Source organism: Carlito syrichta, unplaced genomic scaffold (assembly GCF_000164805.1).
Source record: "Carlito syrichta isolate Samal-C Ts95f unplaced genomic scaffold, Tarsius_syrichta-2.0.1 Scaffold305729, whole genome shotgun sequence".
Lineage (NCBI taxonomy): Eukaryota > Metazoa > Chordata > Mammalia > Primates > Tarsiidae > Carlito > Carlito syrichta.
This window is the reverse complement of record NW_007249825.1, coordinates 521366-546279: the sequence shown is the minus strand read 5'-3', so window position 1 is coordinate 546279 and position 24914 is coordinate 521366. Positions and strand designations below refer to the sequence as shown.

At 57.3% G+C, this 24914-nt stretch overlaps 1 protein-coding gene across 1 annotated transcript in view; it reads right to left on the bottom strand.

Annotated features, from left to right (window-relative positions):
- Positions 1-272: 272 nt before the first annotated feature.
- Positions 273-24914, bottom strand: part of FAM53B (family with sequence similarity 53 member B) — a 120614-nt gene continuing 95972 nt past the window's right edge. Inside the window, exon 5 of the mRNA XM_008062510.2 lies at positions 273-637. Within this exon, the coding sequence (XP_008060701.1) occupies positions 278-637 (360 nt within the window). The 3' untranslated portion in view covers positions 273-277. The remainder of the gene's footprint in view (positions 638-24914) is intronic.

The following is a 24914-nucleotide window of genomic DNA, read 5'->3' as shown; positions in this document are numbered from 1 at the left end:
GACACCCCGTGAGGAAGAAGGCGGACAAGACCCAGCCTGAAGAGCTGCTCTCTGGGCTGCAGTAGTTCTGTGGACCTGGGGCGCTCTGCGGGGGGCGTCGATGAGAGGCTGACGCACCCCACCCGCGGGCGGCAGGCCCGGTCAGCCTCTCCCTGGGCGCGGGGCGGCGCCCTCTCGGGACGCTGTCGTCAGGCCCGGAGCCGGGCTCCCCTTCGAGGGCCCAGCCGGTACCCAGAGGGAGGCCTGCCGACGTCCACGCCCCCGGCCCCGCGCCCCCTCAGTTGTTCTCGATCTGCTCAATGTCCAGCTCACCGTCCAGGGAGCAGAGGCTGTTCCCGGGGGCCCCACGGTCCCGCCAGGCTGGGGCCGGCTCCGCCCTCCGGCCGTGATCCTCGTCCAGGGTGCAGCCGTCCGACTCCTCGCAGGACAGGTCTTCCTGGCAGGCCAGGTGGTCCTCGAAGGAGGGGGGGAGAGGCTCGGGCACGGGGGTCCCAGCAGGGGTCCTGCCCCCGGGGCCAGAGGCCGAGAGCAGGGCGGTCCAGGCCCGGGCGCTGCTGTGGAGGGCGAAGGGGCTCCCGGGGCCGCGGTCCTCTGTCCCGGCGCTCAGGCAGCTGAGGCTGCTGAAGGTCTGGCAGTTCTGTGGAGGGGCAGACACGGGGGTCGCTCGAGAGCCGTCCTCCCTCCCAGAGCCCCAGGACCGCCCGCCCCAGGAGCCCCGTCCGCCAGGCTGTGGCAAGAACACCCGAATCCCGGACGCCTCCCACCTGGGCGGGACAGGCGGCATCGGCCACCCGCTCGTGAAGAAACACCCCTGCCGGGGAACAGTCTGTGTTCATAAGGAAACGCAGAATTCAATCCTTCACTTGCTAAGTTGGCAAAGATCAAAAGCCTGATGAACACCTGATACCCGGGTCAGGAGAGGCTTCTGGGAAACAGGTGAGCTCCTAACACCTCACGGACAGCCTTTCTCAAGGGTGACCAGCCACCAAGGTATGAGACTCCTTGACTAGGCCATCTCACTACTGAGCATTTCATCTGAAGAAAACAGCCTGGCCAGGCACAGTGGCTCACGCCTGTGATCCCAGCACTTTGGGAGGCGGGAGGACGGCTTGAACCTAGGAGTTCGAAGCTAGCCTTGGCAACACAGCAAGACCACGTCTCTACAAAAATTTTTAAAAATTAGTGGGCCTGTAGTCCCAGCTACTCAGGAGGCTGAGGCAACAGTGAGCTGTGATCATGCTGCTGCACTCCAGCCTGGGCAACAGAGTGAGATCCTGACTCCAAAGAGAAAAGAAAACAGCCACAGATGTGTGCAAAAAATGGAGCCATCTGAACATCCCTCATCATACTGTTGAATGGAAAAGAAGAGGGTGACCCCACCCCCCTTCAACGATGGTTAAATCGAGTGTGTATTTCGGACAAGAGGCATCACGTGGCCGTTGCCATTTGCTGACACACAGCAACACTCCCCTTGAGAAGGGGTCTGGGTGGAAATACCACCGGGTGGCACCGTTACACACAGTGGGACAAAACGCCCCCCCCACCACTTGCCACAACTGGGGACAGGGTGATAGGGGCCAGGAGGGCGGGGTTGGTGCCCCGAACCTGGGGCATATCACCACCACCTAGGGGGCCAGTGGAAACACGGGTTCTAGGCCCCGCTGGGAGATGATGGATTGCTAGAAGGGAGCACCTGGTGCCTTCCACAGGTCCTGGGGGTGATCTGCTGGAGGAGGGGCGGGGCTCCAGGCTCCGGTGCTCACCAGCTGGGGTCCTCACCTGGCAGAGGCACGCACAGTCCCGGCCTGCCTCCCCCGGCCCTCGAGGCCCCGAAGAAAGAGTGTGGCTGCACCAGGGGGTGCATTTCAGCATCCGCTCCCACAGTAGAGCACGACATCAAGCCTTGCACTACCCCAAACCGATGCACAGTCCAGTGGCAAGACGGGACAGAGGCTGGGACTGTGGGGGCGCTCCCGGCCCGGCCACAGGGAGCCCCAGCAGCACCATCCCTGTTCAGAGGGACCTCCGGGGGCGGAGGAGCCAGCACAGAAAGCAGGGAGGGTCCCAGGCTCCGGTTTCTTCCCTGCACACGGCTAGGGCCAGGGAGCAAAGCAGGGACCTGGCACGCCCGCCGTCTCGTGGGCCGCATGCCTGCTGATGGCGAGATCACAGACCTGTCCCGAGGGCCCCGGGCCTTTCAAAGGCTGCAGTGTGTGCGTGTCGCTTTGAAATAAAGATGACCACCGGCCGTCGCAGCAAACAGGCGGCTGAAACAGCCTCAGAAAACGGAAAATAAAAGGCGCTCTCTGGAGGAAGGTGGCTGTGCCCGTCGCAGGCAGGCGCAGTGTTCCCAGACACTCTGTGAGGACGCCGTTCTGACGGGCCTGCTTGTCTCGGGATCTTCTGATGAACCAAGAAAGGGGAAGGCTGAGGTGCTGGGGAAAGCTCAGCACGGGGACCGGGGAGAGAGGGCCAGGCCCAAGGAGACCCGAGATGCCAGCCCAGGCCCCTGCAGGTGGCCTCCGTGGAGGTGCAGAGCCCCGCCTGGGCCATGGTGGATTCAGTGCAGCCTGGCGTGCACAGAGCACACGCCCACCCCCACCACAGCAGAGGCCTGGGAGCTCACACGCAAGGAGTCCCAAGATCCCGACAGCCCTCCATCAGGCTTGGAGGAAACATGCAATTCCCAAAGCAGACCTGCCGCTTGGCAAGACGAAGGCCGTGGCGTCTGTGGCGGCAGGGTCTCGGAGGCCCTCCCGCCTCCTGGCCGCTCCCGCAGCGGGCCCCTCCGCCGTGCGTCCCTGGCTCAGGTCACCCTGACAGAGGGTGCTCTGGGGTGAAGCCAGGATGGATAAGGCCTCAGCAGACCAGGGAGCCAGACCCGACCTCTTGATCCCTGGATGAGCACTTGCTTCCTGGCCTGTGTAAGTTGTGGCATGTAAGCATGCATTTAAATAACAACGTGCAGTACAAGCCTGAGCACCCCAAACGGGGGGCCATGAGCAGGCTCTAGATGGGTGACAAGGCACTGAGGCCGACAGCCCGCGCGTGCTAGTCATGTCTGCTCACGCCAGCGTGCCCGAGGCCTGGACACTTGCCACTGTTTTCTGTGCGCTCCCACGCGGGAACAGGCAGGAAGCACAGCCTGGCACGAACCTGGACAGAGAATGTTCCAGCCTTCTCATTTCTATCCAGGGTCTTCCTGCTCGATTGCACCTGCATACGGCCTAGGGTGCAGGTGGGTAGCGGTGCCTAACTGTACAGGCATTGTCACGGCATAGGTCCGGACGCTAGCTGTGGTGCTGGAGTCTGTGGCCCCTTGCAGACTCGTGCTGAAGTCTAATCCCCAGGGCAGGAGTATGAGGAGGTGGGGCCTTTGGAGGTGATTAAGTCATGATGGTGGAACCCTCATGGACGAGACCAGACCCGGGGACCCCTGCTTGCTGGACCTTTCAGAGACGTGTGACTTTTGCCTCAAATGTGCCCCAGAGAGGGCCAAGGTCAGACGGACGGACTCGGGCCCGGACTCTCCCCACCCAGGCGTCAGGGCTTCACACAAGGCTCCCCTGCCTCTGTGTTTTGGCCCACCTGCCAGGTAAGGGCGGCCAAGGGCTGGCCTACCTGGCCCTTCTCACTGGGAAGCAGAGTGAGAAGCTCCAAGCATTTGGCTGGTGAATCTTGTCACAAGCAGCCCAAAGGTACCTGTTATTCGGCTGCAAAGCCATTGTCACCTGGAGAACTTCGTTGACTCAAAACTCGGCCCCTGTAGCCCCAGTAAAAAAACAGCCCCGAGCCGCCCAATGAATGCCCCAACAGGTGGCATGCTCCGTCAGGGAGGAATGTGACTGCCACAATGGGACAGTGTCTGTTCTCCCAGAAGCTCATCTCCCGTGAGCCCACCCTGTGCAGACTCCCAGGGCGAGCCCTCACAGGCCCTGCCACTGCCCTGGGCCCACCACGCCCTTGGGGCCAGGTCCCGCCAGGCCTCTCTTTATAGCTCAGGCTGCTCCCAGGGAAGAGCACTGCACGGGCCTGTCAGAGGCCTGGAGGCCCATGTGCCCTCAAAAGTGTCTGGGGAGAGCTGCAAAGTGGCTAAGTTCAAAGAGCCATGTGAACACACTATTATTCCCAGGCGAATCTGCGGCTCCAGGACAAACTGTCCCCCCGCCGGCCAGCTTCTGTTCTCTCGAGGCCCAGCCCTGCCCAGGTAACAAAGCTCAGTGGGAACTGTCCACATGGCCTCAGCCCAGTGGCCAGAGACTTGGGTCAGGGTCCCACTCCTAGAGTTGCAAAAGGCAGCCCCCGGCAGCTTGCGAGGTGAGTTTGCTCAGCCCACCCCAGCCAGAAGCAATGGCCCCCTCTTCTGCAGGGCCTTTTCCTGAACAAACTTATCCCTAGACCGTCCTTCTGGGTGGGAGGCCCTGGGGACAGGGACAAAGGTGGCTTGGTCCTTGCTGTCTTGGTACAAGCTGAAAACCAGTCTCTCCACAAGAAACATGTTATTGCAACATGTTAACACCGTGCTGCCGCCCGGGCAGATGCCACCCATCCTGCTGAGCCTCGGCCCAAACAGCCCATTCCCTCCCCCAGGGCCAGCAGGGCGAGCACGCAGGCTGGTGAGCATGCAGGAGGGGCTCAGGAAACATCTGAGCTTAGCTGAACCACAAGCTTTATCAACAGTGGCCCAGAACCTACTATGGGCCGTGAAGGGTAAGGCCTGGCGTGTAGTGGAAACACAGGGTTTCGCTAGGGAACGTTGCCTGGATGCCAGGAGTCTCCACATGCGGGAGTAGCTGTCCAGGCACGAGGACGAGGCCGGCGGGTGTCTGAGAGCTACACCCAGCCCCTCTCGGTCCTGTGGCTATTCTCGCCCGCTGGGTGCTCATCGCCTGGAGCCTGCAGAGTCTTTCCTGCCTCCTCACCTGGGAAAAGGGCGCTGCCGCCTCTGGCCAGGTGCTTGGCTGGGCCATCACAAGGGTCAGCAGGGAATGGGGCCCGCTGGTGCCCGGATCCCTTGCCCTACGGCTGTACCCATGCTCCACGGCCATGGCAGCGGCTGACCGCCCACGGCTGGCCTTTCAGAACTGCTCTGGCCGGGAAACCTAGGAGGGCAGCCCCCAACCAGTGACCGACAGACACGGCGCCGGGAGCCGCCCCTCACTGCAGGCAGGGTCTTATCATCCCAGGTGCCAGTCACACTCCAGAGCCCCAGGGGCGTCAGGCCGAGGCCACGCTTCAGCTGGGTGCCCTCTGCTCGGCTTCCCCGGTCCTGTAGGCGTCCCTGGCCTCCCGGCTGGCTCCTCCTGGGGACGTCCCTTCATCTGTCACTTGCGCAAGAATCTGGGCTCAGGCTGTGTTCTGGGAAGCCCACCCAAGGCCGCAGGTAGAAGCCCTTGGGGCGCTGCTTGTCAGTACTACTGTTCTTTCCAGAAGGGCGCCCAGCCTGGTCAGAGCCTGGCCGCTAGGCCCTGGGAGGAGTCCAGCGGCTGGCCCCAGCCCGCCCGGCGTGTGCTGGGGAGCGCTGGCTGTCAGGGGCACGTCTCCTTGCTTGGTCAGCCTCCTGAGTGGAGTGCCCACACGAGCCTGCCCCTCAGCCTCTGACCACAGCAAGCCCGTGGCCCAGACGTGCTCGCGTGCGCCTCTCACACAAGAAGCGGCCGCTTCCCTTTTGCGCCTCTGCTCAAGTGGCACGGGTGCTTTTCCTGTGCGTATTGCGCTCTCCCTCTTTTTCGCCCAGTTTTACAGATCGCTTTGTGATACAGGTTTTCAGGGAGCCCGTTCGAGTCCCTCTGAGCAAAGGCACCAGCAAGCCCAACCCGCAAGATGTGAGCAGTGCAGACCCCAGCCGGGCCGGGCAGCTGCTCTGCTGGAAGCAGCGGGCCCTGGGCTCTAGTGAGCGGAGGCATTTCCTCCCCAAACAGACGCTTGCACGAGAACAGAACTCTCCAAGTATCAAGAAAACACCAGGCCGTGAGAATGGATGGCCAGCAGCCTGGAAATTTTCTGAGTCTCGTTTGTGCTGGAAGCTGGCACAGAAACTACCAAGACGGCAAGGCATGTGGTTTCCTAGTTTTTTTCCTGAACTATCTCAGAAAAGCAGAAAAAGGCACAAGCGTGTCTTCGGCCTATCTTGAGTCCATCTTTGGTAAATCTGAGTTGTGCGTGAGGTTGCATCCACTCACAGGCAGCTACTGTTCCCGCCCCTGGGGCTGGAGGGGTCAGGCGGCCAGGGCATCTTCCCTTCAGGGTCGCCGGTGCCAGGGACGCCTCGCACGCCCGCCGAGGGCACGCCGGCGCTTCCCTGGGGGCCGACCGCCCAGGCTCTGCGGGGCCTTCCTCTGCTTCACGCTTCCCTACCTGACCTGCGGCGGTCCAGCGTCACTCCGCCGTGGGGCCGGCCAGCTGCGCACTCACGCCCCGGCCAGTGGCCATTCTTAGAGAGGGACAGCCTCATGCCCGCTCCCTTCTGTGAAATGCCTCCCTTCAGACCCCGTAAGAGACGACCCCATGGAATCGGGGCCGCCTCCTTGCCCTCAGGAATAAGGCAACACCCGCCGCAAAACCCGATGGGGAAGCCAGGTTGCCAAGGCCTGAACGTAGGGAAGAAAGTGGCCAGGGGTGCGGAGTGCTCCAGGGCCCCGGGAGCCCCACGGGTCGGGCGCTGGATGTCAAGGCTTCTCCCAGACCACAGGTTCTAGAAGCAAATGGCCCAGCGGGGGGAGGGAGCGCACTAAGTAGCCACCGCAGGGAAGGCCAGCCCGGGTCAGTTACTGGGGAGACCCCTGTCTTCCTGCTGCCTCGGCTCGCTTCCACGGAGGCCAACAAACGTGCACCTGCCACAGGCCAGGCAGACTGCGGCCGCTCCTTCCAGGAGCCAGTCCAGTAGGGGCCAGACTCGAGAGGGACCGGCAGGCTCAAGTGGCAGGTACGGCTGCTGCTTTATGGAAACAAGGAACCAAGGGCGAAGGACAACAGACCTGCTCAGACCTCTGACGCCCTCGCCAGGTCTCGGCGGCCCAGGCGGTGCCGGAGCAGGGGTGCTGCATGGCTACCGGTCACCCTGAGAGCCACTCTGGGGGGGACACCAGCCTGAAGGCTGCTCTCCAGCACCTCCCCACCCACAACTGTCCCTCGGCCTTGTGCTCCTGCTCTGGTGACTCTTGGGGCCTCCATGCTGCCTACCCGGGGGGATCCTTCCCCTCGGATTCTAGATGCCGTGGGGCCCTGCCTCTGGTGACTCCGGAGACCCACAGCCCAGCTGGGGGCAAAAACCACAGGAAAAATGCTTGCGTACGACCCCTGGAGGCCGGGGAGTCATTCTTGGGGACGGCCCGCCCCAGGCACGGGTTTCTAGCAACCTAGGCCTCCCAAGACCGGGCCAAGGGCCAGCAGGCCCAGCCTGCCATGTCCTGCGCCAGATTCAAGGAAGGCAAGCGTGAGCTCCAGCAGGCTCTCTGCTGTCCCCAGTCACCTAGAGCGCTGTCAGGGGAGGCGGTTCCTCATCACAGGGACCTCAGAAGTCTCACCAGCTGGCCTGGGATGGTGTAAGGGTTGCTGGAGTGACACTCATTGGGCCACACTCGGAGCAGACCAGAGCGTTGCTGCCACCCTCGGGCTGCCTCCTCAAGCCTCTCGTCAGGTTCTGCTGCCTGTGTCCCTCCACACACGCGCTGTTCTCCAGCAAATCTCTTTCAGCCACTGAAGCCCCCTGCTGCCAACCCTGGGCCAGCACCACCCTGGCCTCCCAGCCCCGGCCCTCCTTGTCCACTGGCTGAGCCCTTCAATGCCCACCAAGTCCCAGCCTTGCGCCATACCCTCTGGAAGCGGGCCCAAGCCCCGGCGTGCACCGTTTCCCACCAGGCACACAGCGAACCCTGACCCCATGCCCCAGAGCCTGGCTCACAGTGGGTGTGCCGTGCAGCCTGGGGGTGGGGGTGGGGGTGGGAAGGAAAGAGCCACCCTGTCGGCCCCTCCCAGCTCAGGCTGTGTGTCTGTACCACCCTGGGCTCCCGAGGCCTAGACCCTAGGGTGCTGAGGGCAAGAACAGGCCTCGGAGGCCCAGAACCACATGCACGTGTCCTCCGAACGGTGGCCAACCCAGTGACCCTTCTCTGCCGGCACCCCCAAGGCCGCGTGGTGGCGGCGTTGTGTCTGCACCGGACCCTGGATGGCAGATGGCCGGTTCGAACACAGAAGGTGTGGGAGCCGACGCCAAAGGGCCTCCCAGCGTGCTCACAACTGGAAAACAAACAGTGTTTCTGCGGTGAAAACTCCGGCCAGCACACACTCAGGGTGAGATTTGTGAAGCCACCTCACTCGCAGCTGGATGTGAAGAGAACTCTTTGCCTGACAAAGCACACGGGGCCCTGGTGGGGGCCAAGGCTACCGCACTGCCTGTTCCCACCCGTCCTCAGGCGGGGCCGGCTGCGGGATGCACGCAGTTCCGAGGGCTGCTTCTGCAGCAGGACTGGGGGCACAGAGGCGGGTCAGGGCCCTCCGAGGGGAGGGTGGGCGCTGAACACCGGACGGCTGGGCACTGGGGCCCTCTGGGCTCCCCTCTGGAGAAAGGGGAACCTTTTTGGAAAAGTGAGCAAATCACCAACCAGCCTAACCACCTCATTTTGCAGATGGGCAGACTGAGGCCAAGCAAGGAGAAGGGACTTGTCCCAGATTGCACTGCGGGCTGGCATGTGATCAGATCTCTCAACTTCCAGGCTGTGCTCAGGAAAGCACGCAGGATGGTGGAGTAATAAAAAACGGACCAGCCTGAGCTGGAATCCTAGGCTTGGGTGTGTCTGCGGAGGGCCCTGGCAGATCATTAAACTTCTGTGCCTCGGTTTCTCATTGGTACGAGGCTAAAACAGCCCCAAGCAAAGCCGCAGAATTGCTTGGAGGGACACGAATCAAGGCCACCTAGGAGGCCGCGGAGGGAGAGCTTCCCCTTCTCGCTCTGCCCGCCACTGTGCCCGGGCTCACAGGGCGTGCCTGTGGCTCCCTGTAGGCACAGCAGGACAAAGCCAAGCGAGGTGAGAGCCTGGCTTTTGGTGCAGAATCTAGCCCCAAGTGCCCTTTCTGACAACTTGCTCTCAAGAGCAAGAAGAACACTGGCAACACAAAAGATAAAATATCTAGGAATTTATAAGAACTGGCATAGCCAATAGCAAAACACCTTAAAGGCTTAAAGGACTGAACAGTCCTGAAAAGCAGGACTGAACAGTCACCGTGTGTCGTGGATAGGAACTCTGAAGCTCAAAAAGGTGCCCATTCTCCCTAAATTAATTTATAAGTCTAATATCCCAAACTAAAATATCAACAGCACCCTCACCCCATTGTCTTAAGGCAAGCTCATTTTCAAATGAGATTAGTCAGGAAATTTCTGTAAAGGACAATATAGGGAGGCTAACCCCGCCAGACGAGCCCCTACCATATTACATGCTAAAACATATTACAAAGGCTCAGCAATTAAAAGAGCATATCAGTACATGCATATATACAGAGACTAATGAAACAGAAGGGACTGTTCTGAAATAGGCCCAGTTTAGACAAAGATGGAATCTTAAAGTAGACAGGAAAAGATAGCATTTTCAATAGATGGTATTAGAGACAGACAGACCACCACATTAAAGAAAAAAAGTTGGTTCCAGAATTCATACCACACAGACCAGAGAGTACAAAGGGCTAGAAGGAACAGAAGAAACTCTTTATCATCTTGGGACAGGAAGGCCTTTCTAAAACTCAAAATCCAGAGCCATGAAAGAAATATTTAATAAACTTCATAACAACATATACACGTCAAAAATGCCAGAAGCATTACTGGTGGAAATACAGAATGGCACAGTCACTGTGGAAAACAGTCTGGCTGTTGGGGTTGAAGTCTTACTCTGTCACCCAGGCTGGAGTGCCGTGGCACACTCACTGCCGTGTTGACCTGCCGGGCTCCGGCGATCCTTCCGCCTCAGCCTTCCAAGTAGTTGGAACTACAGGCACGCGCTACCACGCCCAGCTGATTTTTTTTTAAATTGTCGAGACGTGGTCTCGCCAAGCTGTCTGGGCTGGTCTCAAACCATCCAGCTCAAGTAATCCACTCTTCTCCGCCTCCCAAAGTGCTGGGATCACAGGCTGAGTCACCGAGCCCGGCCTCTCAAAATGTTAAAGACAGAATCAGCATCAGACCAAGCCACTCCACTTCTAGTGATACTCCCAAGAGAAACAACATATCCTTCAATGTTTACAGCAGCATTATTCCCGACAGCTATCAACTAGTGAGTGGATAAATAAAACGTGGTGCATCCACATACCAGAATATTGCTTGGCCATAAAAAGGAGAGAAATACTGACACACCACGTGGGGATGACTCTTGCAAGCACTGGGCTAAGAGAAGGAAGCCAGACACAAAAGGCCACACGTCATATGATTCCTTTTTTTTTCTAAGTTGGAGTCTCACTTTGTCACCCAGGCTGAGTGCAGTGGCACGCTCACGGCCACCCCATCATCCACTTGCTGGGCTCCAGCGATTCTTCCGCCTCAGCCTTCCAAGTAGCTGGAACTATAGGCATGCATTACCACACCCAGCTAATTTTTCATTTATTGTAGAGACGAGGTCTCACCAAGTTGCCCGGGCTGGTCTCAAACCTGCGGGCTCAGGCAATCCACTCGCCTCGGCCTCCCAAAGTGCTGGGATTACAGCCACATGATTCCATTTGTATGAAGTGCCCCGAGTAGGCAAATGCCAAGACAGAAAGCAGATTAGTGGTGGGCTGGGGCTGGGGCACAACTGCTTATGGGTACAGGATTTCTTTTGGGGGGTTATAAAAATGCTCTAAAATGGTCTGTGATGATGGCTATACAACTCTGTGAACATATTAAAAACCACTCAGTTGTGCACTTTAAATGGTTCTGTATAGCATGTGAGTCATCTGAATAAAGCTCAAGTATGCCAAAAGCAAGTTTAGAAAACAAACACCATTCTACCTTGTAAGAAATAGATACGAGGGGAACAAAGAAAGCAACGAATAAATTAGAAGCAAAGAGTTACAACTGACATCACAGGCAAACATGAATCTCCCTGACATACGATTGAGAAGAAAAAGACCAATGACTCCATTATTTTAAAAGGGAAGATGGAAAGAACATAGATCAGGGTCTACAAATGGCCTTTAAATTTATGAAAAGATGCTCAATTAATTGGAAAAACCACAAGACAAAATGGCATAGAGAATCCATCTTTTACTTATCTGGCTAGCAAAAACCCAAATGTGTCAGCAGCCTCTGCTGGGAGGTGGTGGAGAAATGGACCACCCCCAGCATGGCCATCTGGGATGCAGAGTGGAACAGCAGAGTGAAGGTGCCACACCCGCTTGGCAACTTCCTCCAAGATGACATATGAACACGACCTGTGACCATGCAACTCACCTAGTGGAAATGCACCCACGGAAGATGAATCTGCCCGGGTCCAAAAGGACTCACATTCACTTGCAGTTCACAGGTGAAGAAGACCGCAGACCGCTCAAGGGTCCGCCAGGAGGGCCAGGCCCGGCAAAGTGGGCACATCCATGCAGCTCAAAAGGCAGGAGGCATGAAAACACCTCCAGGGCTTATTTCTCAGGAAAGAAGGTGCAGAAAGGTATGTGTAGCGTCCAATCTTTTGTATCCAAAAGGAGAATAAAACAAGAATTGAAATTCCCCTTGGCTTGTATCTGTATAAAGGAGTACAAGAGACAAGTCCGCGGGATAGAAGGGCTGGAGCAAGAGCGTATTGTTTTAATTTGGTGTTTTTGAACATGTGGACGTGCTATCCAAAAATAAAACACACATGCCTGTCTCTGTGTGTGTTTGTTTATTTTAGGAGGTGGGGATATACTAAGAAATGAAGAATAGGCCAAAACTGTATTCACATGGTCCCTTGCATTTTCCAAAACAGAAGCCCACACTCCATATCCACATTGAAACTTATTAGAGTTTCTCCATCAAAACTATTTGATTTCCTTTTCTCTCTATTGGCAGAAACAAAGCTTGTGCTTTTTTTTTTTTTTTTTTGAGTCGGAGTCTCATTCTGTCACTCAAGCTGGAGTGTCGTGGCACATTCATGGCCACCGTAGCTTCGATCTGCTGGGCTCAGGTGATCCTTGCACCTCAGCCTTCCAAGTAGCTGGGACTACAGGTGTGTGCCATCACACCCGGCTCATTTTTTGGTTTATTGTAGAGGTGAGGTCTTGCCAAGTTGCCCAGGCTGGTCTTGAACCCCTGGACTCAGGCAATCCTCTCACCTCAGCCTCCCAAAGTGCTGGGATTATGGGCATGAGCCACCGCACCCAGCCTTGTGCATTTTGTAAAAAGTGGAACTTTGCAAAACTTGTGGACAAAAAAAAAAAAAAAAAAAAATTAAATTAAAAAACTCTACCAGTCCCAAGTTCCTGCACTTAATAATCACCAATCTAAATCTGAGTTTCACACAGGCACAGGAGTTGAAATGTCAGAAAGCAACTCCCAATGGCCAGAGGGCCACACCTGTGCCAGGCATCTGCAAGTTGGGCAACCTTTCAGTGGCTGTGAGGTGCTTTCACAGAATACAGGAAGGGGGCTATCCCTGGACAACATGTGCTGTTTTACTATTGCTTTGGTGCAAACAGCTCCCCGTCCACCTGTCCTGGGGCTTGTTTGCGGCTTCCTCTTCTACGGAAGAACACTGCTAGGCTTTCTGGGCGACCTAAGGTGGGGCTGGGGCTGCTTTGTGCCTGCAACCGCTGACCACGCCCGCCTGGTCCAGAGAGACCAGCGTTGGCCGCTCGGAGAAGATGCCTGGCCTGGCCCTGTCCCACCAGAGATGAGAAGAGAAGGCTGCGTGTGTGTCACAAACGGTCGGGGGTATGGGATGACTCCCTCGGGTCTGTAAGCAGCCTCGGTGGCTGCAGGAACATTGTGACACACACATCGAAGATGGACTCTTGGGCCAGGTGACTGCAGTTCTGGTGCTTGTGAAGGTGGAGACCACTTATATATGCATTTTAAGTCGGAGTCTCACTCTGCCCAGGCTGGAGTGCGGTGGCACACTCACAGCCATCCCAGCCTCGACTTGCTGGGCTCAGGCAATCCTTCCACCTCAGCCTTCCAAGTAGCTGGAACTATAAGCATGCACCACCATGCCTGACTAATTTTTTGATTTATCGTAGAGACGAGGTTCTCACCAAGTTGCCCAGGCTGGTCTCGAACCTGTGGGCTCAGGCAATCCTCTCACCTCGGCCTCCCAAAGTGCTGGGATTATAGGCATGAGCCACTACGCCCAACCCACCTGTCATATTTCTATACCTGGCGAACAGAAGCAAAGCAGAGGCCAAGTTCAAAGTGTCAGATTCGAGGAGATTTCCTTTTGGTTGGGGGCGTGGTGCAAACTCTTCTTTCCTCTCAACAGTGAAATATAAATCATAAAGAAAAGGCAGGCAGACATTAGGAAACATGACTGACTGATGTGTCTGCCCAAACGGGCCTCAGCGTGGAAAACTCCAGAAGCAAAAGTCACCGTAGCCCTTCATAGGCTGCCCCTTCCGGTTGACAGAGTGTGCTTCTCCCCACCCCCTACTTGGTGGGACCACATGAGAAATGGGTCCGAACTCCTCTCGGGGGGCCTCTGTTCACCTCCATTTTGAGAAGGGGTCTGGGTGGCCCCTGCTGGCGCTGAGCCTCACAGAAGGTTGCGGGTGGGGGGAGACTGCCAAACACGCCGCAAGGTGTGATGTGTACAGGGCGTGCCTGGCAGGATGTGGGCACCTGGCTTCTGGCTCCAGCTTGCCATGGGCTGGGCATGTCCTGGGAAAGTCCTGCCTGCTCTGGGCCCATCTCCACAATGAAAGCCTTTGGCATGGGCCCCAGGTGTCTCCACCTGCCCTAAGAGACTGCCACAGGAGACCGGCTTTGAGACCACTTGAGGCCACAAAGCCCACAGTGGCCCTGATGGCCACCTTTAGGCCAGATCCTGTCCTGAGTGCCCATGGGCATGGCCCCGCCGATGCCCCACCAGCCGCAGCTCAATGTGTCTCAAACCCGATCCGGCACCTTCCTCCCCAAGCCCCCAGAACGAAGAGCAAACACCTCACTCTGGGGCTAAAGGCCTGGTCTGCAGCACACTTCGGGGTCTGGCAGCCCCACGCCCATCTCACCCACGCTCTCCTTGCTCACTCGGGGTCCTCTGGACACACTGAGCTCTCCCATGGGGCACCCTTCCTAGGTCAGGGCCGCTCCCCCAATGAACCCCTCTCTCTCTGGAGAAGCCCCTCCCCCCACTTCATAGCTCAGCTAAAACAACCACACCAGCCCCCAGTCAAGCCTCCTTCGAGCTTCTCTGCCCAGGCAGAGGGAGATCCACACCCTCCATCTTGGAGCCCCCACACCCTTGGGCTGGCCAGCCCCCCCCCGCCCCGTCTGAGCGCCTCGGCCAGGAGCAAGTCTCTGCTGGCTGCATCGATGCCCAGAAGAACAGGGTCAGGGGTGGAATGAAGGGTTGAAAATGATGACCCATTTGGGGTGGAATCTGTCTCTTACACTATGACGGGGGTTTCCTTGGGCACATGACGCAACTCGGGTTTCTCTTTCCCCATCTGTAAAATGGAGGGAAAAAACCTGCCCTCATGAGGTTGTAATGGGTCTGAAATGAAATCAGAAACAGCGCCGGCCTCAGAGGAGTTTAAACACCGTGTGCTGGTGCAGGGGTATGGGAAGGAGCGAGTGGCCCATTTCCCAAGGGCGGCCCCAGGCACACGCGGCACAAGGAGAGCCCATCTGTGTCCCGCCACCCACGGTCTGAGGGCAGAAATCCCAAGCAGACTAAGGAAAGGAGAGGCCACGCTGGCCTCTGCTGGCCACCAGAGCCCTTCAGTGGCAGGGACAAGGCAGCAGCCCCGCCGAACTTGGCCAGCACGTCCCAGCATGCCCTGGTCGGGCAGGTGGCCACTGACATGCCTGCTGGTGGAGGGTGTGGCCGGGCATTCCTCTGGCTTCTCTGCAGGCCCCAGTGGCCGCCTGAGGTGAGAGCCAGAACAAAGAGTGTAGGACTCGAGTGTTTCCAGAGACCAGGAGGACCTGTTAGAAAACTGCCTTTCCTGAGGCTTTACCTCACCCAGAAGCAGAGAGAACACTTGCTCGGCTATGGGGAAGGGATGCGGAGATACTCACCCCAGACCCCTACCTACGGGCACCCCTTCTGGGATGGACGGCCCTCTCCCCCATCAAGTCCCATCTCTCTAACCCAATCTCACACTGACTGGGAGCTCCTGGTGCAGGGCTTCTGGACCGCAGGGATTGGGGCTCTGGGTAGAAGGGGGTTCTGTATTCTCTCCCAGAAGCAGGCCATGGCCATCCCCGGGAGGGATTTCGGGGCAGGGCAGGCACCCAGGAGATGTGCCCTTCGAGGGCACTGGAGATGCCGAGAGACCCCCAAGAGGCTGCTGGAGACAGGGCCCACCCTCAGCAGCGGGAATGCGGCCCGGAGCATACTCCTTGCCACCAAACAAGCACAGCAACAGAGCATCCACCCCTCTCTAGCTGAGTAGCTTTGGGCAAGCCATGACCACTCTCAGAGTCACGCTGGCACTCTCGGGGCCGACCCTGCCAGCCGCACGCAGAGTAGATCAGAAGGGGCTTGCAGGCCTGGCACAAGTCCTCAGCGTGCTCAGCAGAACGTGGCTCCCACTTGGGGACGCGACTGCAGGCTCCGGAAGGGTTGGCCAGGGTGGATCCCTGTTCTTTTGAATTTCCCAGGGACACACCTCAACATAACTATGAATTTCCTGATAGGCCTATTTTTTTCCTTTTCTATTTTTTCCCTTTTGTTCAATACCGTTCAAATGCTTGGCTGAGTATACAAACTCAGCAGCACCTGCATTCCAAGGCACAAAGAAGCCCCAGGAAGCCTTGCGGTCCGAGCTGACACACCTGAACTGGAGCCCGGGCCCGGCACCGGGTGGACCTCTCACCCCCACCAGCTCATCCTAACCATGAGACACGGGCTCTCCATTCACAGCCCGAGAGACCGAGCTTGGCTTGGGCAAACTCCCGCAAGGAACAGTGGCCAGGCCAGGCGCCCATCTGAATCTGCGTGTCCAAACTGTGCCCTGAACCACCAGGTTTCACCTCAATGCTGCCAGAAACACCAGAATTCAGGATGGCAGGAAGTTCCTTTGCATCCCCCAGGAGTCCCTGGCAATCCTCACCTGCTACTTGATAACAATTCCCAACGACAAGGCGGAAGGTCCTGGGGCACGGTCACCCTGCCAACTAGAGCACAGAGAGCGCAGCTCAGGGAGCCCCCAACGCCGTGCCCTTGCACAGATGCATTTCCAGGTGTACCCCCTCAGCCCCGCCGGGATCTGCCAATGCGTTTGGAGCGACATGGCCGCAGGCTCTCCAGGCCTCCCTGGAGCCAGCACTCTCAAAGCTGCAAGGCTCTCCGCGGCAGGGAGGTTGGGGCCGTGACCCTCCGCGGCCGAGCCTCGGCCCAGAAGGGGTGGGCGGCGGCTGAGACAACGAGGGCGCCGAGATGGCCCCTGAGGAATGCACCGGGCTTGGGGCGGCCCTGAATCGCCCTTCAATCCACACATTTCCAGAAAACCAACCCGCAAGGTCGAACTACCGTAAATTCGACCCGTCCGTCATCCCAGGATTCTTGCCTTGTTCAGCAAACAAAGTCAGGGCATTTCTGGAGGCTCGTTCTCGTGTCCTAGCAGCTGCAGAGCCTTGAATGGTGGTAGAGCTCATGTTTACGAAGTATTTGCCCCAGCTCCATGGGAGTATCCCGCTAAACCCTCACATCAGCCCTGGAGGGGCGCCACTGTCATCAGAGGTTCCGAGACTTGCTGAGGCCACTCATGGACTAAGTGGGAAGGACCTGAATCCCAGCAGTCCGATTCTGGGACCATCTGCTAACCACTGTGCGACACTGCCCCAAGCGCAGGAGTGAGAGAAAGAGGGAAAAGACCGGCCTCTCTGCGGGACGCCAGCAGGGCGACAGCCCGGCACGAGGCCAGAGGGTGTGCCCTGCTGACCCCACGACAGGCAAGGCCCTCAGCCAGATGGGAGAAAGGGGCAAAGGCCGTGGGTACGCTACTTTCCCCTGGAGCCAACCCCCAGGTGATAAATGATGTGTCAGGAAAAGGCTGAAAGCACCCAGGAGGAGGCAAAACCAGCAAGACAAAACACACCAGAAACCAGCACAGTGCCCAGCTCGGACACCCCCGGGGGCACCCAGAGCCCTGGGCAGCCTCCCAAGAGACCAGATTTGGTCTTCACTCCCTTCTTTTTCTTGCATGTAAGTGCTTGCGCGCACACACACACACACACACACACCCCTTTCCTTCTCTATCCACTTCACGATGCTGCCGTTCCTACAGTGACCAGTGATGGCGGGGCCAGCTTAACTCTGAGCCCCCCGTGGCCCTCCCAGTGCAGGTGGGAGGGTCGTAGTATGGTGAAGCCGAGAACACAGGGGGTGTCTACCACACCACCGGAGACCTGAGACCACCACGGGCTGAGCCTGACTTAGGAAATGAATCGACTTTTCCCTTCAAGAATGTGAGGATTTGGAAAAAGCATGAGCCCAGGGGGGACGTGCCTCTTTCTGTCTGCAAGTGTCTACCACAAAAAGGAGCCATCAGACATCATGTGTCATGGGCAGAGGCGTATGCTCATTAGAAAAGGGGAGTCTAGGGCAACCCCTTTGGGTCCCCTCCCACTGTGGGAGTTTTCCTGTCCTCTCAATAAATCCTGCTTCCAAAAAAAAAAAGAAAGAAAAGGAGAGTCTAGGCCAGGCTCGGTGACTCAGCCTATAATCCCAGCACTTTGGGAGGCTGAGACGAGTGGATTGCCCGAACCCGCGGGTTCGAGACCAGCCCAGGCAACTTGACGAGACTCTCATCTCTACAGTAAATAAAAAATTAGCCCGATGTGGTAGTGCGCCTGTAGTTCTGGCTACTTGGAAGGCTGAGGCAGAAGGATCGCCTGAGCCCAGCAGGTCGATGCTGGGGTAGCTGTGAGCGTGCCACTGCATTCTAGCCTGGGCGACGGAGTGAGACTCCAACTCACAAAAAAAGAAAAAAGAAAAAAAAAAAAAGGAAAAGAGAGTCTAAAGCCAAAGAGAACTTGGTTCTAAAATCCTCATGAGAGCCACCACCACGTCTTAGGAGAAAAGCCGACCTGCAGCAGGCCCGCCATGAGAAGCTAGGTCCCCTGCCCCTCCAAGAGTCCTCCTCTTTGGGACCCAGGGACCACAGAAAGAGGGGGCTCCTTCTTTACCCTCTGTCTTCCAGGCAGATAGGCGAACCTCAGTGAAAAGATCAGAGCTGACAATACAGCTCCCATGAACTAGACACCCACTGTGTGTGGGCGCACAGGAACTTAGCACACCGGGGTTCACTGGCTCCTCCAGAACCCCTAGAAAGCAAGTGCCAGTGTTCCTATTCTATAGTTGAGGAAGCCGAGGCCTAGAGAGGCCAAGGAGCCTGCTGAGGTCACCCAGCTGAAGCCTAAGACTGTTTTCCAACTGAACAAAACGGCTGTGTGCACCCACCCTGCAAACTCAAGCGTTTCTCGAGGAGGAATGAGCCCTAACTAGCAAGTCACCACAACGGCAGCCAGTGGCTTGCCAGGAGGGCTTGGGGCATGGGCCGGTCATTCTTCTCTCCCACCCTCAGGAACACCAGCCCTGCCGAGCAAGGCTTTATTGGTAATCTGCTGTGCAAGAGGCCAGGGAGACCTTAATGAGGCCTGGGCACTGGACAAGGGGGAAAGCCACAGCCACACATGTGGACAAGTCCACAGTGATGGGTCCTGCTCCCTCTCCTGGTAGCTGTGGCAAAAGCACGAGGGTGGGGTGGTGGGGACAGAGTGCCTTGCCGTGATAGACGGGCAGCGATGCCATCTTCTCAAACCCGGCATCTCCCCTCTGCGGAACCTGCCCTGCGGCGGGAGCCACGCTGGCTTGAAGGCGTCCCGCTCAGCCGCAGCAGCCAGACCAACTAACACTGCCCTTTGGTAGCCACGTCCCCAGGTGAACAAGGTACCTGAAACCCTCGAGGGTCGGCCCTCCCCACAGACACATACGCCACTGGTGAGCACAGAAGCCACAAGGCAGTGGCTCCAGAAAGGGTGGCCTCTTCTGTCTTGTGCACTTAGAACTGGTTCTCACCGCAAAGCTAAAGGCGAGCCAAGAATATTCCCCGTAATTGTTCCAGCAGGGTGGTGGTGAGTCTAGAAGAAACCCCTTTAAACGGCAGCATAAAGCTCTCCGGCAACCAGGCCGGACTGTCTTTTCACTTTCCGTCTTGCCCGCACTCCTCCCTTCTTTAATCTCTGCTATTGTCCCCTCTAAGTGAGACCTCATAGTGTTTTCGTGAAAGCAAGAAAAACTGACATTCCTGCAGGCATTGTGGGACCGTTGAGGCGGAATCGCTCACATAGGCCTTTTTTCTCACTGTTAGCTTGAGATGATCTTAAAGGGAAAAAAAAGAGAGAGCACGAAAAAGACACACAAAACAAACAAAAAAGTCCCTTCCTCGACGGCCGACAGGAAATAAAGCCAGCTCTCCGTCTCTTGAGAGAGAAACATCCATTGTTGGAGCGCTCAGGTTCACGGAGGATCGGAGAACCACAGAATCAAGGATCCCACTCAACCAGCTGAAAGCAAGAAAGCAACTTCCAGTTGATTGGGGGAAAAAAATTAATTGCAGCTTTAGAAAAACCTTTTCTGTGCAGCAGGGCTGGGGGCCATTGAAGCGCGGGCGGCTTTGCAGGGCTCTCAGCGGCCCTTGCTATTCACGGCTCACAGGTGGCTGATACATTTCCCAGGGCTTCTCGGCGCGGTGATTGCGCGGGCTCTTTCAGCACGGCTGCAGGAATCCATACAGGCCCACTTAAATCAGTCTGAAGCTGTGAAAGGCTCCATCACTCGCAGCCCGGGCTTGGCCGCCCAAACAGAGCCCCGGGAGGGCCGGCGGGCGGGCGCGGGGCCGGGAGGACGGTGCCAATTAAAACTCCGAGCCTGTGGGCCTTTCTCTTTCTCGTTTTCATTCCTGCAGCTACATTGTGTCCACTGGCAGCAGATTCCAAAGGCCAGGCGGCTGCATTCACTGCCCAGAGCTTTAGAGCTGCCATCCCTGAACCAGGCTAATTAAAAGTGCGGTTCCCCGCAGGCTGCCCTGGGGAGGAGGAAGACGGAAAGCTCAGAAGACGAGGTGCAACTCTGCGTGCTGGGCTCCCCGGCCACGGTCGGCAGGCCCGGAGGACAGGGCCCCTCCAGACCACCACCCCGTCCTCAGAGGCGAGGGAAGACTGGAGCAGCGTTCCAGTCCGGAAAAAGGCTGGTCCCATGGCTCTCCAAGACATCCTAATGGTCCTGGTCCATGCCAGGGGCCTCCAGACCTGTTCGGGAAGACAAGGCAAAGCCAGTGGTGTGGAGGTGGGCCGGCTCACACCGCCCTGCTCCAGAGAGGATGAAACTCAGGTGAATTCACCAGCCAGCGCCTGCTCCCAAGTCACCTGGTAAATGACAAGCTGGCTGACTAGCCGGCCAGCCGGCCAGCAGTTACAATTGAACCCGTCTCAGGCAGAGGAAGAGGAGACCCAGGCCTGGCCACTTTCCAGCTGTTTGTCCACAGCCCGGTCACTTGGCCCCTTGAGCCTGTTTCCTCGACTGGAAAATGGTGATAAGGAAAGCTAGCTCGCCTAGCCCAGCCGTGGCCCACAGCCCTCACCAGGAATAGCTTAGCTGCAGTCACTAACCTGGCACTACCAGTGGCCACAGCCCCTTCACATGCTCTGCCAGCAAACCAAGAAACGTTGGTTTCTTCAAAGGCAAATTAGGACGCCTAGAGACCAGAGGCAGGACTGGGGCCACACTCACCGCCCTCCCTCCTCCCTTCCCTTTAGAATTTCAGGACCGCTCCTGGCCCAGACACGGATGAAGATGTGGGTGGCAGCTCTGTTCTTTCAGTAAAATGCACATTAATTCTGGCTGACCTGCCTGGCATTCAGCAGCCCTTCTCCAAATTACCAGGGTATCCGAGCTGCTGAATGCATGGTCCGCCCGGCAGGAACAGCTCAGCCATGTGTTACTCAAAGGTTTTTTGCCACAGAGAGGAGCCTGGAAGGTGATCTCCCTGGGTTGTTCAGAGAGGCTTGGGATGTTGGCTTCTCAGATGGCTGTGGGCGGAGGACCTGAGAGGGCCGGTGGGTCCTGGGGGCGGCAGCAGCAGGGATGCAAACGGGGGAGGGAGGCGGAGGAGGGTCGCCTGAAGCGGCTTTTCTAGCCAGAGCCTGCTCTGGTAGGGAGGCTGGGAGACAGAAGGGGATGACAGGTTGGTCTCTCTGCTCTAAGACCTAGAACATCTACCTGCCCCAAGTGGGTGAGGGTGGCCTCATCACACTCAGAGTCCTAAGGGGCCTGCTTCTCACTCTCCCTACAATGTCAGGAAAAGGAGCCATGTGGGTGTTACCTGCAGTCAAAGTCAGGCTATAAGGCAACGACACGCAACAGGGGCCACCTGCCACGGGAGCAGCAGCAGAGTCATGACCAGGCTCAGCCTTGAGTGGGGAAGCCCAGGCTGCCTGTGGGCCCCCAAGGAGCTGGCCTGAGCCCTCAGTGTAGACGGGACAGCCGAGGGCAGCACAGCATCTCCCTGGAGGCTCCAGGTGCAGGGCAGGCCTGGCCATCACCTCCATTCTGTAATGAGACATCCTGTCTGTTCTCTCAACCTCTTCCAGGGAATAACTGGGAATATTGATCCAGATTCCCTCTTCTCTTTACTTTTTTAAAATTGAGAGTAACAATAAAAATAACACATACCTGTGCAGGCATGTTTATTACAGCACTATTCACAACAGCAAAAGCATGGAACCAACCACGCTGCCCATTGAAAGTAGACTGGATAAAAAAATGTGGTACATATACACGATGGAATATTGCATAGCCATGAAGGAGGACAAAATTATGAACTTCGCAGCAACTTGGATGGATTTAGAGTCTGTAATACTCAGTGATCTGTCACAGACACAAAGAACTGAGTGCCACATGTTCTCACTCATAAACAGACCCTGAAGAATTATCATGACACTATAGAAAGGGAATGACAGTAGCGGGACACTGGCAGGGGAGGGAGGGGGTATATAACATCAATAAGGGTACCTGAACTCAAGCCAGGTGAAGTGGGAACCAAAGGGAGGCCCAAACTTTACCTGTACAATGACCATTTGTATACAGAACCCTGAATTGTACCCCACATCTTTAAAATAAAATCTAAAAAATAAATAAGTAAAGGGGGTGGGAAATAATACTAATTCTAACCAAGTACTCTCTCAGGCCCTGCTGAGAGATGTAAAGTCCTAGCCCCTGAAACAGGCTCTGGGGCCGGGGATGGGCCCAGGCTGGTGGCATTCCCCCCATTCCACCAGCAGCCCTTCCAGCCTCCCAGAGGGAGGGGGTGGTGTGGATACGGCCAGCACCAGAGGCAGACAGGTGAGGGTGAGCTGAGTAGGGCTTTGGCCAGGCGGTTGCTAAGATCACTCCAAGAATCCTGAAATCCTGATTAATGGGCAAGATGGCTCTGTGCTTTGGCAGCGGGACTCGGGTGTCTTTTCTTATGGAAAGCAGCGACGCACACTGCTGGCGGCTGTCTGGCAAAACGCCTGCTTGCCCGGTCTTGCTCGAGGGGCTCGGGGGAGACCCTGGCATCACCCAGGAGCCAGCAGCAGTGAGCCGAGAAGTCATCAGATAATGCCACCGTCCTTCCCAGCTCTTGGAGACATGGACTCAGGGACAGAGAAGATGGAAATGTGGGGCCAACAAAGGTAAACGCTGTATCCCAGGGCAGCAGGGCCTGCCTGCACGTGTCTGCGTCTACAGGTGTCAGGATGCTCTGCTGTCCTGCTCCCCCGGCACCGCAAGGTAGCCAAGCTGAGTGGGCACTGGGAAGGCACTTCTTCTTTGCCACTGCCCAATTCAGAAGGGTCGGTTTTCTTGTCTGAGGCCAAACAGGTCACAGGGCCTCAGGGACCGCAGCCGCCAAGGTCAGTGGCTCTTGGCCCAACAATGTTGCCCGCAGGTGACTGTCACCTGTCACGACCAAGGCGGGGCTGTGGGCATCTAGTGGATGAGTCAGGAATCCTACAATGAAGGACAGCTCTCCTCCCCCCAGTAAAGAACCACAAGCCCCAAAGGTCAGTCACTCTTGCCATCACAGCATTTCTTCCTCTGATCGCCTCTCTCGGGCATTTGCTGCCTGGCTTAAAGAATGTTCCTATTGCAGCTTTCAAGCAGACTGGCTAGATTTGCTCTGGCCCCCTGGTGGGCTCGAACATCTTCCCCAGGCCTCTAATGCCTGACAGGAGAGGGGAGGAGAAACATGTGATTCTATAACAAAGCGTATAAGGAATCCTAGAACAAATGGAGCTGCTTTCTGACTACTCCAAACCAAGGCTCTTCCATCAGAAGGTTTCCTCCTCGGTCCTTTTGCTCTCAGCCCTGGGCCCCCGGAGCATTAGGCCAAGGACAGAAGACACGAAACGAGGCTCCCAGCAGATGCAGGGGCTTATGGCGCCCCCGATGTGCCCACCCTCCAGCCCAGCCAGCAATGGCCGCTCTCTGCCGCGCCCTCCCTTAGTCTCCGCCCAAACCCCTCACGTGAATTCTGACTTCTCTTGTCTGAGTCTCAAGCCTGCAATCCTGCGGTGCTTCATTTGATTATTTTATGGAAGGGCTGGAAGCAGCCATGATGGATGCCAGGGACTCTGGAAAACTGGCCTCTCTTTCCCACCGCAGAAGTGCCTACAGCAAGAAAAGAAGCAAAATGTGGGCAATGGATGCCATTCTCCCCAGGTCTAAAGCGAAGCCACAGCCACGAGACTCAAGGCACCAGGTGACCTCAGAATCAGCCCCAGCCATCATGACAGAGGCAACACGGCCGGCCTCCTGGCAGGGCCATCACTAGGCGCCACATCCAACTCTGACCCTGCACCAGGAACCGGGAGCCCAGAGCAGAAGGAGACTGCCTTCCAGCACCAAGGAACCCACAGTGGCAGAAGGGGCTGGCACCAGGGAGGTGTCTGGGCTGGCATGTGCTGAGCATTCTGCCAGGCACCTTTGAAAACATCATCTCTGTTAGTGTGAACCCCTTCCCTGAAGCACTCAGCTTTATCATGATACCCATTTCACACCTGGGGAATTTGAGCCCAAGGAACTTGAATGAACGGCTGGCAGAAGGCCACAGCAAGTCTCCCAACCTCCCAGGAGCCTACCAAGACCCCAGCTGGGCAGTGGCAAAGTCCTCAGCCGTCCCTCTTTCTTCTAGACCCCACGCCCCAGGCTGCAGCAAGCAGGTGTTCCAGGGTCTCAGACTACTGAATGCTGATCTGTACATTCTGAAGCTCCAAAGTACCTGGAAGCTCCTTTCCGACAAGCAGACAAGAGAAGGATAGGTGATTCGCCAAGGACCCCCCCCCCAGGTGCTGGATCTTGTTCACGGGCGTGGCTGTCCTCATAACAACCATGAGAGGAGGCTTGAATGTTGCCAACATACTCATGGCAGCTGAGGCCCGGACCGTCCACTGTCACAGTTAGGAAGCAGCAGAGGGTGAGGAAGGCCAGTGCTCTTCCCATGTCACCCACAGCGGGGCCTGGGTCGGCCTTGAGGTCGCTGCCTCCAGCCCCCAGCCCACCTCCCTGGAGGCGCTGAGGGCAGACCCCAGACGACTGCCCAGAGGAGCCAAGGAAAGTGCCTCTGGCTTCCCCAGACACGCGCAGGGGCTTTACAGCTCCAGGGCGGGCACTGTCGGCGACAACACCCAGGACGTACGTCAAGCACGAAGCAGGCCAGTAGCCACGCGAGTCTACCAGCCAGCAGAGGGTTCGGGGTGGAGACAGGGGTGGGTGTGGGGT